Here is a 14,988-nt window from a genome sequence, read left to right as displayed (position 1 = left end):
AAAAAAAAAAAAAAAAAAAAGATAAGAGAGGGAGGAATTAGGAATACGCTGTTATAAAGCACCTGCACTACCTATGAAGAGGTATAGTGTTTATTTGAAAGTAGATTTAGATTAGTTGTAAATGCATATTGCAAGCTATAAGTTACCCACTAAAATTCTTTTTGAAATATAATTGTTATGTTAAAGTGGAAAGAAAACGGAATCACACAAAATACTCAGTTAAAACCAGACAAGATTGGAAAAAAGACAATGAAAATAAAAATAAAAAAGAACAAGAGCAAAGGGGTGTTCAACCTTTTTGCTTTTCTGCTACACCTTAGAAGAATTAAGAGTTGTTTTAGGCCACACATTAAATACATGAGCACTAAGGAAAGCTGACTACCAAAAGTAAAGATCCATGCATACTTTTCCTGATATCTAACACCACAGATAAGCAAACAGTTCTCAAATAATCTACATGTGGCTGGGCCACAGGTTGGGAACCCCAGGATAGAAAATAGTTACAAATACGGTAGATATTAAATGAGCTACATGAATTATCACTTTAAATGTGAATGGTCTAAATACATCTAATAAAAGACAGAGACTAACAGAGTGAATAAAACAAGACAACCAACTATATGTTACCTGTAAGAAATATACTTTAAATATAAATTAAATATAAAGACACAGACAGACACAGACTAAAGTAAAAGAATGGAGAAAGGTAACACCATGCAAACATTAAACAAACAAAAACACTGATGTGGCCATATTAATTTCAGACAAAGTAGAATTTAACAATGAAAATTATCAGGGGCTCAGCACCTATAGCTCAGCAGTTAGGGAGCCAGCCACATACAAGGAGGCTGTTAAGTTCAAACCCGGCGTGGGCCTGCCAAACAACAATGACAACTACAACAAAAAATAGCTGGGCTTTGTGGTGGGCACCTGTAGTCCCAGCTACTTGGGAGGCTGAGGCAAGAAAATCGCTTAAGCACAAGAGTTTGAGGTTGCTATGAGCAACACACCATAGCACTCTACCAAGGGTGACATAGTGAAACTCTGTCTCCAAAAAAAAAAAAAAAAAAAGAAAATTATCAGAGATAGATAAGGGCATTACATAATGATAAAGGGGTCAATTCTCCAAGACATAATGACTGTTAATGTGTATGCATTTAACAAGAGAGGATCAAAACGTGATAAGGTAAAAACTGAGAGAAATGCAAGGAGAAACAAGCAAATTCACTATTACAGTTGCAATAATTACTTTGTCAGTAACTAACAGATCCTTCAGGCTGAAAATAAAGATATACTTGAACTGAACAGAATTATACCAACCATATCTAATTGGCATGTACAGAATACTTCAACAATGCAGAATACATTCTTCTCAAGCTTACATAAAACATTCACCAAGATAGACCATGTTCTGAGCCATAAAACAAACTTTATACAAATTTGAAAGACTAGAAATAACACTAAGTATGCTCTCACATCACAATGTAATCAAAGTAGAAATCAATAACAGAATAATAACTGGAAAATCTCCCCCCAAATCATTATTGAACAACATACTTCTAAATAACACACAGGTCAAAGAGAAAGCCTCAAAAGAAATTTAAAAATATTTTCAACTAAATGAAAATGAATACACAACATATTAACATTTGTAGGATGCAACAAGAGCTGTATTTAGTGGAAAATGTATAGCATTAAGTACAAATATTAGAAAAGGAGAAAGGCCTAAAATTAGTGATCTAAGCTTCTAACTTAAAACTAAAAAAGGAAGAACAAATTAAGTCCAAAGTAAGCAAAAAGAACAAATAATGAAAAATAGGTCAAAAACAGTAACACAATTGAAAACTGAAAATGTAAAAAAAAAAAAAAAGAAAGAAAACCAAAAATCAATAGAGAAATATCAATAAAACCAAAAGCTTTTTTAAAAATAAAGATCAGGGTGGCACCTGTGGCTCAAAGGAGCAGGGCACCAGCCCCATATGCCAGAGGTGGCAGGTTCAAATCCAGCCCTGGCTCAAAACAGCAAAAATAAAGATCAATAAATTGGTTAACCTTTACCCAAGCTAAGGAAAAAAGAAGAAAACACAAATTACTGTAATAGGAGACATTAAAGAGGGGCAATCATTACTGATCCCATGGATATTAAAAGGATAATAAAAAAATATTATGAACAATTCTGTGATCACAAATTTGATAATGCAGATGAAATGCGTAATTCCTTGAAAGACACAACCCATCAAAATTTACCCAAGGAGAAATGGATAACCTGAATAAGCTGTATCTATTAAAGAAAGAGAACAATGAATAACCTTCCAAAACAGAAATGCCAGGCCCAGATGATTTCAATGGTGTGTTCTACTAGACATTTAAGAAAGAAATGATACCAACACATAACAATTGTAATTAAATATTAATAGCAACAGTAATTAAGACATTGTGGTATTGACATGATGACAGACATACAGATCAATGAAATAGACTTGAGCATCCAGAAGGAGGCCCATGTATCTAAGATCAACTTATTTTCAACAAGGGTGGCAAAGCCTTGCAATAAAGAAAGAATAATTTTTCAAAAACTGGTGCTGGCACAACTGGATAGCCACGTGCAATAAAATAGAGTTGAATTCTCACCTTATAGCATGTATAAAATTTAACTGAAAATAAATCAACTACATAAATACAATAACTAGAACCATAAATGTTTAAAAGAAAACTTAGGGACAAATTTTCATGACCTCAGATTTTGGAGTGGATTCTTTTTAATTCTTTAAGAGATAGAGTCTCACTCTATCACCTAGGCTGGAGTGCAGTGCAGTCATAGCTCACTGCAATCTCAAACTCCTAGGCTTCAAGCAATACTCCCACCTCAGCCTCCCTAGCAGATAAGACTACAAGTACATACCACTATGCTTGGCTAATTTTTTTTTTTTTTAAATTTTTGTTTGGCTAAGCACAGTGGCTTACACCTGTAATCCTAGCAATCTGGGAGGCCAAGGCAGGTGGATCGCCTGAGCTCAAGGAGTTTGAGACCAGCCTGAGGCAAGAGCAAGACCCTGGCTCTATTAAAAATAGAAAAACTAGCTAGGCATGATGGGAGAGTGCCTATAGTCCCAGCTACTCAGGCGGCTGAGGCAAGAGGATAGCTGAAACCCACAGCACTCTACCCAGTGTGAAAGACTGAGACTCTGTCTCCAAATAAATGAATGAATGAATAAATACATAAATAATAAAGACACGGTCTTACTTTGTCACCCAGGCTGCTGAAGTGCAGTGGCCCAATCACAGCTCATTGTAACCTCAGATTCCTAGGCTCAGGCAAAACAAGGTTTATGCCACTACATCAGGGTATTTTTTTTTTTTTTTTTCGAAAGAGACAGGCTCTATGTTGCCCAAGCTGGTCTCAAACTCCTGGCCTCAAGAGATCTTCCCACCTTAGCCTCCCAAAGTGGGTATATTCACACAATGGAATATTAGTTGACTATATAAAGGAATGCTGGTAGATGCTATCACATGGATGAACCCTGAAAACATGCTAAGTGGAAAAGCCAGTCACAAAATACCACATACACTACAACTCCATTTATGTGAAATGTCCAGATCAATCTATAGATAAAGAAAGTAGACTGATGGTTGCTTAAGGCCAGAGGTAATGGTGGTATTAAGGTAAAAACTAAGGAGTATAAGGTTTCTTTCTTTCTTTTTGAGATGATGAAAATGTTCAAAAAGTAACTCTGGTTATAACCGTGAACATATTAAAAGCTATTGAACTGCACACTTTAAATTGGAAAATAGCATGGTATGTGAAGAGCTCTTAAAAAGAAAATGCCTATATTTTTCAAAGATACAAAGCAATGTTATTTATGTTTAGAATATGCTTTAAAATATCTAGTGAAGAGGTAAAGGAAAAGGGAAGGAGAAATGGGTTAGATAAAGCAAGTGTGGCAAATCTTGATAGCTTCTAAATCTAGGAAATGGGTATGTGGGGATCTGCTGTGGCTCTTCCTTTAGGCTCACATTGGACAACCGTGGATGAGGGTAACTGTTAAATGTTTTGGATCTATGCTATGCATTTGTTTGAAATTTTTTTCTCTTAAAAAAAACAAAAAGGCAAGTATTTCCAAAACAAAATAAAGAAATTCTTCTCCAAAGCATCATCTAATTGGTAACCGGCTTTCTTGACTCTGGTCAATCTTTTAAATAGAATGAACAGTAAATAGTACTTTGAGCAATCATTTTGCCTGAACTCTATAAAGTAGTTTTGCTTTAAATTGGTATTTACAAAGATGAAACCTGCAACTTCTGATTTAACAGAATTTTTTAAAACAGGCATTTCCCCACAGTTTTCCATTCTTTTGTTTCACTAAAGTCTAATGCAGGCATGTGGTTTCACATGGATTATAGTTGAGATGAAGTGAGTGAATTACAGCAAAATTTATCACTAAAGTTACCTGCTGACACAACACCGATAATTGTCAAAATATATTCTTCCTCTCTCATAGGCTATAGGTGACTTGGAATGAGTTGTCCAAACATTCTTAAATTTAGTACTTTCCTGAAAGACACAAGTAATTTCGGTTTAGGAAAGAACTCATAAGCTTCCACTGTGTACCAATGTGAAGCTGGATAGTTAAACTTACAGTTTTCAAAGTAACTTCACACACGTTATGTTAAAACACTATTTTGAAGTCTTCCTCACTCTGCTCTCACGTTTTAATTTAATGGGATGACCAACTTTTACAATGTTTGTAGGAAGACATAAGAAGCTTAAAATTAAAAGCATCTGGCGGCCCTGCTAACACCTATTTATTAATCACCTATGTTCAGGGCTAGTATCATCCTCCCCATCACACAACACCTTTAAAAAAGGGGGACCCTAGCACAGTAAAACTGCATCCCAACAGGAGGCTTGGCTGCAGGAGCCCCGCTGCCCTTCCTCCCGCCCCTGGCGGGCGGTCACCTGGCACACCAGCGCCCGCAGGATGCCTAAGTTCGTCCTCTGCACCACGCCCGCGTCGCGCGAGAAGCAGCCCAGTGCCCGACGACTCAGCCGGTGGCACACGTTGGGCTTCCGGGTCGGGCCCAAGGAGGCGCAGGCCGGGCGCTGGGTAGGCTGGGCCGGAGGGGCGCGCCCCACGCTCCGGTGCCGGGCAGCAGCTGCTCCCTCCGAACGTCTCGGCCTCATCTTTACCAGTGGGCACCCGACAGCGGAGCGAGGAGAAGGGGACCTGGCGCCCTGACAGCGCGGAGAAGAGGGGGAGGGAAAAAACACCCCCTTCCCAGACTGCCCCTCAAATCCTCTCTGGCCGGTGACAGTACGACGTTGCGGTACCACGCGGCTTGCTGGAACCACTCCCTCACCGGGAAATGTAGTTCCCAGTGCCTCCTGGAGAAGGGGGTCGGCTTCCCAGAACTACAATTCCCGTCAGGCGGCGGGGCGCGTGGGCTGGCCTCAGTCCCGCCTCAAGTGGAGCGCATCCCCTCCCCTAGCCCCGCCTCCTTCCTGCCCCGGCCCTGTAGCCCCTCCTCCTCTCCGGCCCGGCCCTGTAGCCCCGCCTCCTCCGGTCCGGGTGAGGCTGCACCTTCCGGCTGGTGCTCTTTTCCGGGTCCGCTAGTTCAAGCGGAGGGGGGCTGCGGGGGAGCTGTGCTGCAGTCTCCTAGTGTACGATCCTTGTGTGCGCTCTGCACTTTGGGATCGGTCTAATACCGCCCTGCTACCCCCACGTCTCTCAGTCCTTAACTTTGGCCCTGGAAGGCTCTGGCCAGGAGCCGAGTGCGGCGCTGTGCCAATTGCAAAACCCTCTCTCCCCCAAAGCAGCGTCCTGTGCTGAAGGTACGCCCGGCGGCTTTCCTTTCAGCCGCAAATTGGACTTTGTGGATTAGGATGATGGTTAAACATTTGGGTGTATAACACTATGCTTTTATATTGTGAGTAGGTGTTGGAAGACGCTGCCTTCCAATCCAACCCTCGTTTGGCAATTCAAACCTGGTTTGGTTTACCAAACTAAAATCGAATTACTCTTTCCCAGAGGCCCACCCTTGTGTGGCCTGCGAGGACAGTAGCTAGTTTGGGAATAATTGCTGCATTTTCCATCGTCTCGCCGCCACTTTTTTTTTTTCTTTATAGGAAATAAAGTACGAAATGCTTGCATTCTTATTGGACTGCCTAAAATATTCCTCACTGATTCCTATAGGTAAAAGATATACTTTGTTAACTAGCGCTTCCTGTAAATACAAGAAACCAGCACACTAAATTTTCAACAATTATGCATCATTTGTGTCTTGCATTTCAATTAAGTTCCTTGAGGGTAGTGTCTTTGCCTGTCACATGAGAATGTAACATGCTACCTCTAGTTCTTCAGTGCTCAAGGAAAATGAGCGATCGAAAAAAAAAGGATAGTACAAGAGGTCCTCGAATATCCTCAAATAATGTCCTTTTATTATTTGATGAGAAACAAGTTCAATTCCATATTGGGGTGCTGTCTGTGTAGCGTTTGCATGTTCTCCCCACATCTGCATGGGTTTTCTCTGGGTACTTGGTTTCCTACAATATTCAGAGATTTGAATTTGAGTGTGCGAAGGAATAATACCCTGTCCAGGATTGGTTCCTACCCTGTGCCCTGAACTGGAGAGATAGACTCTAGCCATCCTTGATCCTAAACTGGAGTAATTGAGTAAATAATTATCTTGTTTTTATTAATCTTTCACATGTTAAATGTATATATAGCTCACATTTATGACACTGTTTAATATGTCAGTGTTTGCTTAGAAGTTTGATGATTTTGTGACCAGAACAGGCCATAGGAACTTAACTCTTTATTTATATCAATTAGCCTACAGTAAAATTGATTTTTATTGTATGTCATTTTGCTTAAAATTGCAGTTTCCAAGGGCTGTAGATGACAAATGAGGACTTCCTGTACTGGGTAAGTTTGTTGGCTCACAATTTAAGTGCTTGGTAAAAATTTGCTGTATCTCTTTCTAATGGTGCTGAATTTCCTTCAGGGCCTGAGCTTTTGCTGATTTTTCATGACTTATTTCCAGCATACGGTAGAGTGGTTTGTATATTTTTAGAGAGCCCTACAATAGTTAATTTGGTAATTCATATGAATGCAGCTGTCACTGAGAAAACTGGAACCCAGAAAAGACAACTGGGTTTTCTTTGGCTGAAATGAAATTCAAATCATTGCTGAATTGAATTCATCATCTCTTTTTCTCCTTCCTCTTCAACTCTGCTTATCTTCCTTCCTGTGTTATCTCACCGCCAAGTCACCCAAGGGAGAGTGATCCCAGGTGCCCCGCTTTCCCTCACACACAGCCAAGTCCTTTTGATGCTCTTATCCCTCTCATCTTGATTTCATCCGGGTACCTTAGGACCTCACCATGTTTATCACATGATTAAGTACCCTCCTAACTACTCTTTCTGCCTGACTTGGGTATATTCAATTCCAACAACCCCTGCTGCTGCCAGAGTGATTTTTCTAAAGCACAGGCTGTCACTTGCCTGTCATAATCCTCAGTGGCTCCCGGTCACCTATAGCAGAATTTCCCAAACCTGAGTAGATACCCAGAATTCTCCATCATTAACTTGAAATATTTTTAGTGTGTCATATGTATGCAAATATAAAACTAGGTATTTCTTATGTCATATCTTTTATACAGCTATAACACCCAAACATTTCTAAATTAAATAAAGCCAAACTATAAAACCATTATATTCAAATGAATACTTACTTATCATGACCAATGGGATTGTTTATCTGGGCCTAAAGAGCTCTAAAGGTGGATGTACCTTGTCTTCTCCATGGTGTACATTCCTTACAGAAAGGCCTATTCATGTTGCCCTCATTTTGAGAGATTACTTAATGCCTTCACCTCTTGTCTTTGTTTAAATCACTAGAGAACCTACCTTTACCCTACCTATTGTGGCTTCATTTGACCTTGACCTGACATATGATAGTCGCCATTTATTTCTTATTTACTTGTGCCAGTGACAAATGGTACCACTTGTTTAGTGCACTCCCAACCTCAAACGTGTGAACTGAAATCTTACGACAGAACTCTATTTTAAAAGGTGGTCAGTTACATGATCCAGTGCCCTTTTGTTAATACTTGTTTTTCCCCATATTTTTATCAAACTGAAAATAAAAGTTTTCTTAGAGAAATCTTATAGTCTTGATACACATGTACAAATCTCTAGCTTGTAAAGTTCTTTATAGAACAAAATCTGAATCTCTTAGGGTAAGATACAGGGCACTTCATTGTCTTTATCTTGCCCACATTTTCAGTTTCATCTCTTTGGCCATCCTTCATATTTGCTTTTTGTGATTCTGGCATGTTTGCCCAGTTTCTCAGCCATGGTGCCCTTCCCCTTGAGATTTTCTTTATCTGGAGCACCCTTTCTCTCCTTTTCTTATCTTTTTTTTTCTTTTTAATTGAGCCAGAGTCTCACTTTGTCGCCTTCTGTAGAGTGATAGGGCATCATAGCTCACAGCAACCTCAAACTTTTGGCTCAAGTGATTCTCTTGCCTCAGCCTCCTAAGTAGCTGGGACTACAGGTGCCCGCCACAATGCCTGGCTGTTTTTATTGTTGTTTTTTTGTTTAGTAGGCCTGGGCTAGATTTGAACCCACCAGCCCTGGTGCATGTGGCGGCGCCCTACCCACTGAGCTACAAGCACCCCTCTTTTCTTGTCTATTGATCTCAAAATTCATCTCAGGTATCAAAGCCGGGACCTTTTCCTGATTCCTCCAGCTTTGTTAATGGCCTTGTGTGTATTTCATGTCACTTTGCAAACAGTTGTGCACTATATTAGAATTGCCCTTTGTCTTCTCCCATCTAGTCTGAGCAGTAATATCATTCTGCATCCTTAGTATACTGTCCACAGTGTGGTTAATGCATATGTATGTTGAAGGAATGAATGGACTATAAAAAATAATTTGTATAGACTTCATTATGAACAACTAAGTACATTTAGCAAAGATGCAGTTTTAGTCTTTCTTTAAGTCAGTAGGAAGTCACAATATTAAAGTACATAACTTTCAAAAAACTTAAATCTTTTAAGTTCTACCTGTAAAGTAGATATTTTCCATTTGTTGAAGGTAAAATGGCCCAAACAGGTGCAGCTTTATGATTAGAAAACAATTTATTTTAGTTCAATGCACAAAACAAACATAGGCTCTTTTGTTTTCCTTCTTTGTGTTGTGTTTATGGAATATTTAACCATCCTAGCCATGATATTTTAAAGATAAGGAAGAGGAAATATGAATTCAGAAGTTGATAAAATGCTTTCTGTTTGTGTGCTTTGTTTAAAGAATCATAGTATAGACCAGCGGTTCTCAACCTGCGGATTGTGACCCCTTTTTAACAATGAAAATACATTGCGGCATTAGGAAGGTTGAGAACCGCTGGTATAGACAAATATGTAAAACACTAAGGTTAGGGTGGCACCTGTGGCTCAAGGAGTAGGGCGATGGCTCCATATACCGGAGGTGGCGGTTCAAACCCGGCTGCAGCCGAAAACTGCAAAAAACCCCAAAAAACCCACAGAGGTTATTTAACTTAAACTGTTTGTTCAGAGACAAAGAAATTTGAACCATGGCCATAGGAGATCATTCATTCAACATGTAATTCTTTTTCTTTTTCTTTTTCTTTTTGCCCTTGGTAGAGTGCTGTGATGTCACAGCTCACAGCAACCTCAAACTCTTGGGCTTAAGCGATTCTCTTGCCTCAGCCTCTCAAGTAGCTGGGATTATAGGCACCCGCCACAATGCCCAGCTATTTTTTTTTGTTGTTGTTGCTATAGTTGTCATTGTTGTCTGGCAGGCCTGAGCTGGATTCGAACCCACCAGCTTCAGTGTACGTGGCTGACACCCTAGCTGCTGAGCTACAGGCACCAAGTCAACATGTAATTATTTTTCATTCACTGAAAATTCATGTGCTGAGAACAATTTGGCATAGAGTATAAAAATGAACAGGATAGACAAGGTTCCTACATGTGGGGGGAGATAGACAAAAAAATAGATAAAAAGTAAGATTTTCAGGTGGCGATAAGTGCTGTGAAGGCAATGAAATAAGGTAATGTGCTAGAGAGTAGCTGGGAGCCCTGCTATAGCCAGAGTGATCAGGGGAGGCCTCTCTGAAGAGGAGATTTTTTAGCTGAGCCCTGAGCAGTGAGGAGGAGCCGATCTGCAACGATGTAAGGTAAGAGTAGTAGTCTGGGCAAGGGGATATTGGAGTGCAACATCTTCAAGGCTTACGATAATTCTAAAACTGTCAGAAGGCCAGGGTGGCTCTTGTAGTGTACAGGAGGGAGACAAAGTTGGAGTTGTGGGCTGGGGCCAGGTCACGTAGGGCTTTGTAGGCCATGGTACAATTGACAATGTACATGTAGTATTTCATTGTATTAATTTTCTGTTATTGAATTTTTTTTTTGCAGTTTTTGGCCAGGGCTGGGTTTGAACCTGCCACCTTCGGCATATGGGGCCAGCGCCCCACTCCTTTGAGCCACAGGTGCTGCCCCCATTGTATTAATTTTCTACAATTTATCCATAGTCTACTGGCTGGGCTTTTGTTTCTTTCAGGTTTTTTATTCCTAGAAAAGTATTGCTATAGATATTCTTGTACCTGTATCCTAGAACACATGTTAAAGAACATATTAGTTTTCCTTTGCCATGTAACAAATTACCACAAATTTAGAAGCTGTAACCAAACTCGTTATCTCAAAGTCATGCATGTTAGACATCCTGACACAGCATATCCTGGTTCTCTGCTCAGGGTATCACCAGGCTGAAATCTCCTCTGCGGTTCGCCGTCCTTTTCAACCCTCGCTGGTTGTTGTGACAGAATTTGGTTCCTTGCAGCTATAGGACTGAGGCCTTCACCTCCTAGAGGTTGCCTCCTCTTCCCTGCCACATGTCCCTTTTCTCAACATGGCAGTTTGCTTCTTTAAGGCCAATGGGAGAATGTTTTGGCTTTCTTTAAGACAGAATCTTAAATAGAAGTAAACTATCAAGGACGTGGATTAACCATCAAAGGCTATATAGAATGTGAACAAAGCTGGGAGGCTGGGGGGGGGTCAGGAATCTTGGAGATCATCTTATTATGTAATTCTGCCTCCCAAAAAGAGTCCAGAATACATACTCAGGTACTGAGTCACTGGATTATATTGTCTATGCATCTTCAACTTTATTAGGTAATACCATGTTGAGTTTTTATGTAATTATAGCAATTTATACTCCCACCAGCAAAATACAGCTTCCCATTACTTTATATCCTTCCCTGCCCATGTATTTTCTGGCTTTCAAGTTTTTGCTGATCTAGTGACTATAAAGTTATATCTCATTGTGATGTGCATTTTCCATGTTACAAATACAGTTCAGTGTTTTCTTTAGTGTTACTAGCCATTTGTGTTTTTTGCTCCAGTGCAAAGCTCGAACATAACTTTGGCCCATTTTCTACTAGATTGTTTATCTTTTTCTTTTTGATTTGTTGAATGCTTCTGCATGTTTCTGCATACTAGTCTTTCATCATAATGAATGTAATAATAATATGTGTTGCAAATATCTTCTCCCAATTTGTGGCTTACTTTATACTATAAAGAAAAGAAGTTCTTAAATGTGGTAAAATTAATCAGTATTTCCGTTTATGGTTAGAATTTTTGACTCTTGTTTAAGAAATTCTTAACTTGAGGTCATAAAAATACCTTCTTAATTTTTTCTAATTTTTCAAGTTTTAACTTTTCTAGTTAAGTATTTTTAAAAAGATGGAATTGGGCTTGGCGCCTGTGGCTCAAGCGGCTAAAGCGCCAGCCACATACACCTAAGGTGGTGGGTTCGAATCCCCAGCCTGGGCCCGCCAAACAACAATGATGGCTGCAACCAAAAAATGGCCGGGTGTTGTGGTGGGTGCCTGTAGTCCCAGCTACTTGGGAGGCTGAGGCAGGAGACTCGCTTGAGCCTAGGAGTTGGAGGTTGCTGTGAGCGTGATGCCATGGCACTCTACCCAGGGGGATAGCTTGAGGCTCCATCTCAAAAAAAAAAAAAAAGATGGAATTGGGGGCGGCACCTGTGGCTCAAAGGACGCTGGCCCCATATACCAGAGGTGGTGGGTTCAAACCCACCACCAGGCAAAAACTGCAAAAAAAAAAAAAAAGATGGAATTGATGTTTAGGTATGGAAGAAATTAGGGATCCTTTTATATTTTTTATACATGAATAATTTATTGTCCCAGAACCATTTATTGAATAGTCTCTCATTTCTTCACAGATCTTGCTCTGTTGTAGATCAAGTTACTTACATGTAACGTTCTTTTTTTCTTTCTTTCGCTTTCTCTCTCTGTTTCTTTCTTATGCGCTTGCTCAGGCTGGCCTTTTTTTTTCGAGACAAAGCCTCAAGCTGTTGCCCTGAGTAGAGTGCTGTGGCATCACAGCTCACAGCAACCTCCAACTCTTCCTGGGCTCAAGTGATTCTCCTGCCTCTGCCCCCCAAGTAGCTGGGACTACAGGCACCTGCCACTATGCCTGGCTGTTTTTTGGTTGTAGCTGTCATTGTTGTTTGGTGGCCTGGGCTGGATTTGAACCTGCCAGCTCAGGTGTATGTGGCTGGCGCCTTAGCTGCTTGAGCCACAGGTGCCGAGCCTCAGGCTGTTTTTTATGTCCTGGCCTCAGCCTCTCAAAGTGGAAGGATTACAGGCATGAGCCACTCATGCACCCAGCCTAAGATATTTTAAAAACTGTATTCATCTAGTTATTTGGGGGCATTATATAGCAGAAAGGTTTTGAGGTGTCAAGTACACTCAATTTCTAGAACTAAAATTCTACTTTTTCATATTTTTAGTGTAAATCTTCTGTTGATGTAAGACGGTTTGAATGCTCACTTACCACCAGTCCTTCCTTCTCATCTTCTTGTGTCTCTGCACAACCACGCTCCTTACTGCTGAAAAGAGGGAAGAATTGTATAGTGGAAAGAACATCACACCAGGAGTCAAAAGGCGCAAGTTCTAGTGTCAGCATCACCATTTACTGAGATCTTGACCAAGCCGCTTACTCTGAGTTTCATTCAGTCATCTGCTAAGTGGGAACACTTAGGATTGAAGTGAGATCACATGTCTTTATAAATCTGAACTTGTTGTATGGAAAAACTATGAGAAGCAATGATATCAAGTACATTCTTTGTTAGGAAAATGTAACAAATAGGAACTCTGGGAGGTGAAGCAGGTTGATTAGGTCATATGGGAATTTTTTTTTTTTAGGGTGATGAAATTATTTTGTATGTACTTTAATGGTAGGTGTATGACATTATGCATTTGTTAAACCCATAGAGCTTTATAGTACAAAGAGTGGATCTTAATGTATCCAACATTTTTAAATCATTGAGGAAGAGTGGAGATTCCAGGATGGAATACAGAATCTTACTGTGTTGCAAATGTATGCAATAACCTTGCTGAAAGGGACTAGAGAAGAGGTGCTGACCTGAGCAGCTTCAGAAGTGAGACTCTTAAGACTAAAGGCAGTAGGAACTATACATGAACACTGAACTGTAGCTGATAAAGTTTCTCACAGAAGGTGATTTCAACAGTTCTGAAATCACTGTTCATGTATACAGGAAATGAATAATAACTAGATGGTGGTAACAGGAACCAGATGTCTTACTGTAGGAGTGGAAGGCTATAGACAAGCAAGAGATGAAGTCTAGAGGGATCCATGCGGTAAAGGGTTAAGGGTGAAGATGTTAGTATGACCTCTAGTTTAGAGTGCCGCATGAGGGGGGTGTAACTTTACAGTGGAGAAACCTGTCCAGCCCTACGTCAGCCAGCTGATCAAGGTTAACATCAACAGGGATAGTCATGTTCATAGCATGGACCCTTGATATGGTGTGATAAGAACAGCATTCTACCTCTGTGGTTTTCCTCCATAGACCCCATAGCCTTAATCTAATCATGAGGGGACCCTCTGATAAGTATTAATTGAGAGATACTTTATAAGATACCTAACCAGTACCCCTCAAAACTACCAAGGTCCTCAAAAACAAAGTCTAAGAAACTGTCGGAACCCAGAGGAACCTAAGAAGATGTGGTGACTAAATATAATGTGGGATCCTGGCAGAAAAAAAGGATATTAGGTAAAAATGAAGGAAATCAGAATAAAGTAGACTTAGATTTATAATATATTACTACAGAGTTGTTAATTATAACAACTATGCCATAATAACATAAAATTTTAATAGTAGGAGAAACTATCTTAGATATATGGGAACTTGGTACTGTCTACAACTTTTCTATACATTTAAAACTTTTCTGAAGTTAAAAATTTACTTTGAGACTCTAAAAATGCAACAGGAATATAGTATTAATAGATACCACCATCTAGGGAGAACACAGCTTAGTAGTGCTAAGAGTGTAGATGAACTCAGATTCCAGACTTCCTGGGTTCAGATCGCAGCCTCACTACTTAGTAGCTGTGTAACTCTGGTTACCATGAGAGAATTACTTAACCTCTCCATGCCTCAGTTCCCTTATCTGAATTCTTGAGAGGACTAAATGAGGTAATAGAGGTCTTAGAGTAAGTCCTGGCACAAAGCAAACACTATGTAATTGTTAGATTCTATTTATTATCACTACTTTACTCTTTAGTTTGAGGATGTCTATGATGATAGCTCAGTGTTCTCAACTGTTTTTACCACACGGCACACTTGAACCTACAGTTAAACTTCCCCAGCACACTTAAGTTATGTTGATAAAAAAAAAAAAAGAGTAAAAAAGAATAAATAGGCTCGGCGCCTGTGGCTCAAGCTGCTAAGGCATCAGCATCATACACCTAAGGTGGCAGGTTCGAATCCAGCCTGGGCCCGCCAAACAACAATAATGGCTACAACCAAAAAATAGCCCGGCGTTGTTGCGGGCGCCTGTGGTCCCAGCTACTTGGGAGGCTGAGGCAGGAGACTCGCTTGAGCCCAGGAGTTGGAGGTTGCTGTGAGCAGTGAAGCCAGCGCAC

The 14,988-nt window shown here is 40.2% G+C and overlaps 2 protein-coding genes across 3 annotated transcripts in view; one reads left to right on the top strand and one right to left on the bottom strand.

Annotated features, from left to right (window-relative positions):
• DCAF17 (DDB1 and CUL4 associated factor 17) overlaps window positions 1-5,400 on the bottom strand; it is a 47,608-nt gene extending 42,208 nt beyond the window's left edge. The window contains exons 1-2 of one of the 2 annotated variants that reach the window (XM_023507542.1): window positions 5,359-5,400; window positions 4,449-4,552 (exon numbers count right to left, since the gene is read on the bottom strand). Coding sequence is in view for 1 of the 2 variants with exons in the window: in XM_012812086.2 (XP_012667540.2) it covers window positions 4,449-4,552; window positions 4,958-5,182 (329 nt within the window). In the remaining variant the exon portion in view is untranslated. Of the gene's footprint in view, window positions 1-4,448; window positions 4,553-4,957 lie in introns of both variants that reach the window. The other variant, XM_012812086.2, reaches the window with a different exon arrangement.
• Window positions 5,401-5,753: 353 nt separating this feature from the next.
• METTL8 (methyltransferase like 8) overlaps window positions 5,754-14,988 on the top strand; it is a 99,344-nt gene continuing 90,109 nt past the window's right edge. The window contains exons 1-2 of the mRNA XM_003800862.3: window positions 5,754-5,830; window positions 6,881-6,923. The gene's annotated coding sequence lies outside the window, so the exon portion shown is untranslated. The remainder of the gene's footprint in view (window positions 5,831-6,880; window positions 6,924-14,988) is intronic.

Source organism: Otolemur garnettii, unplaced genomic scaffold, assembly GCF_000181295.1.
Source record: "Otolemur garnettii isolate 467f Iridium unplaced genomic scaffold, OtoGar3 scaffold00187, whole genome shotgun sequence".
NCBI lineage: Eukaryota > Metazoa > Chordata > Mammalia > Primates > Galagidae > Otolemur > Otolemur garnettii.
This window is presented reverse-complemented; position numbering and strand designations above follow the sequence as displayed.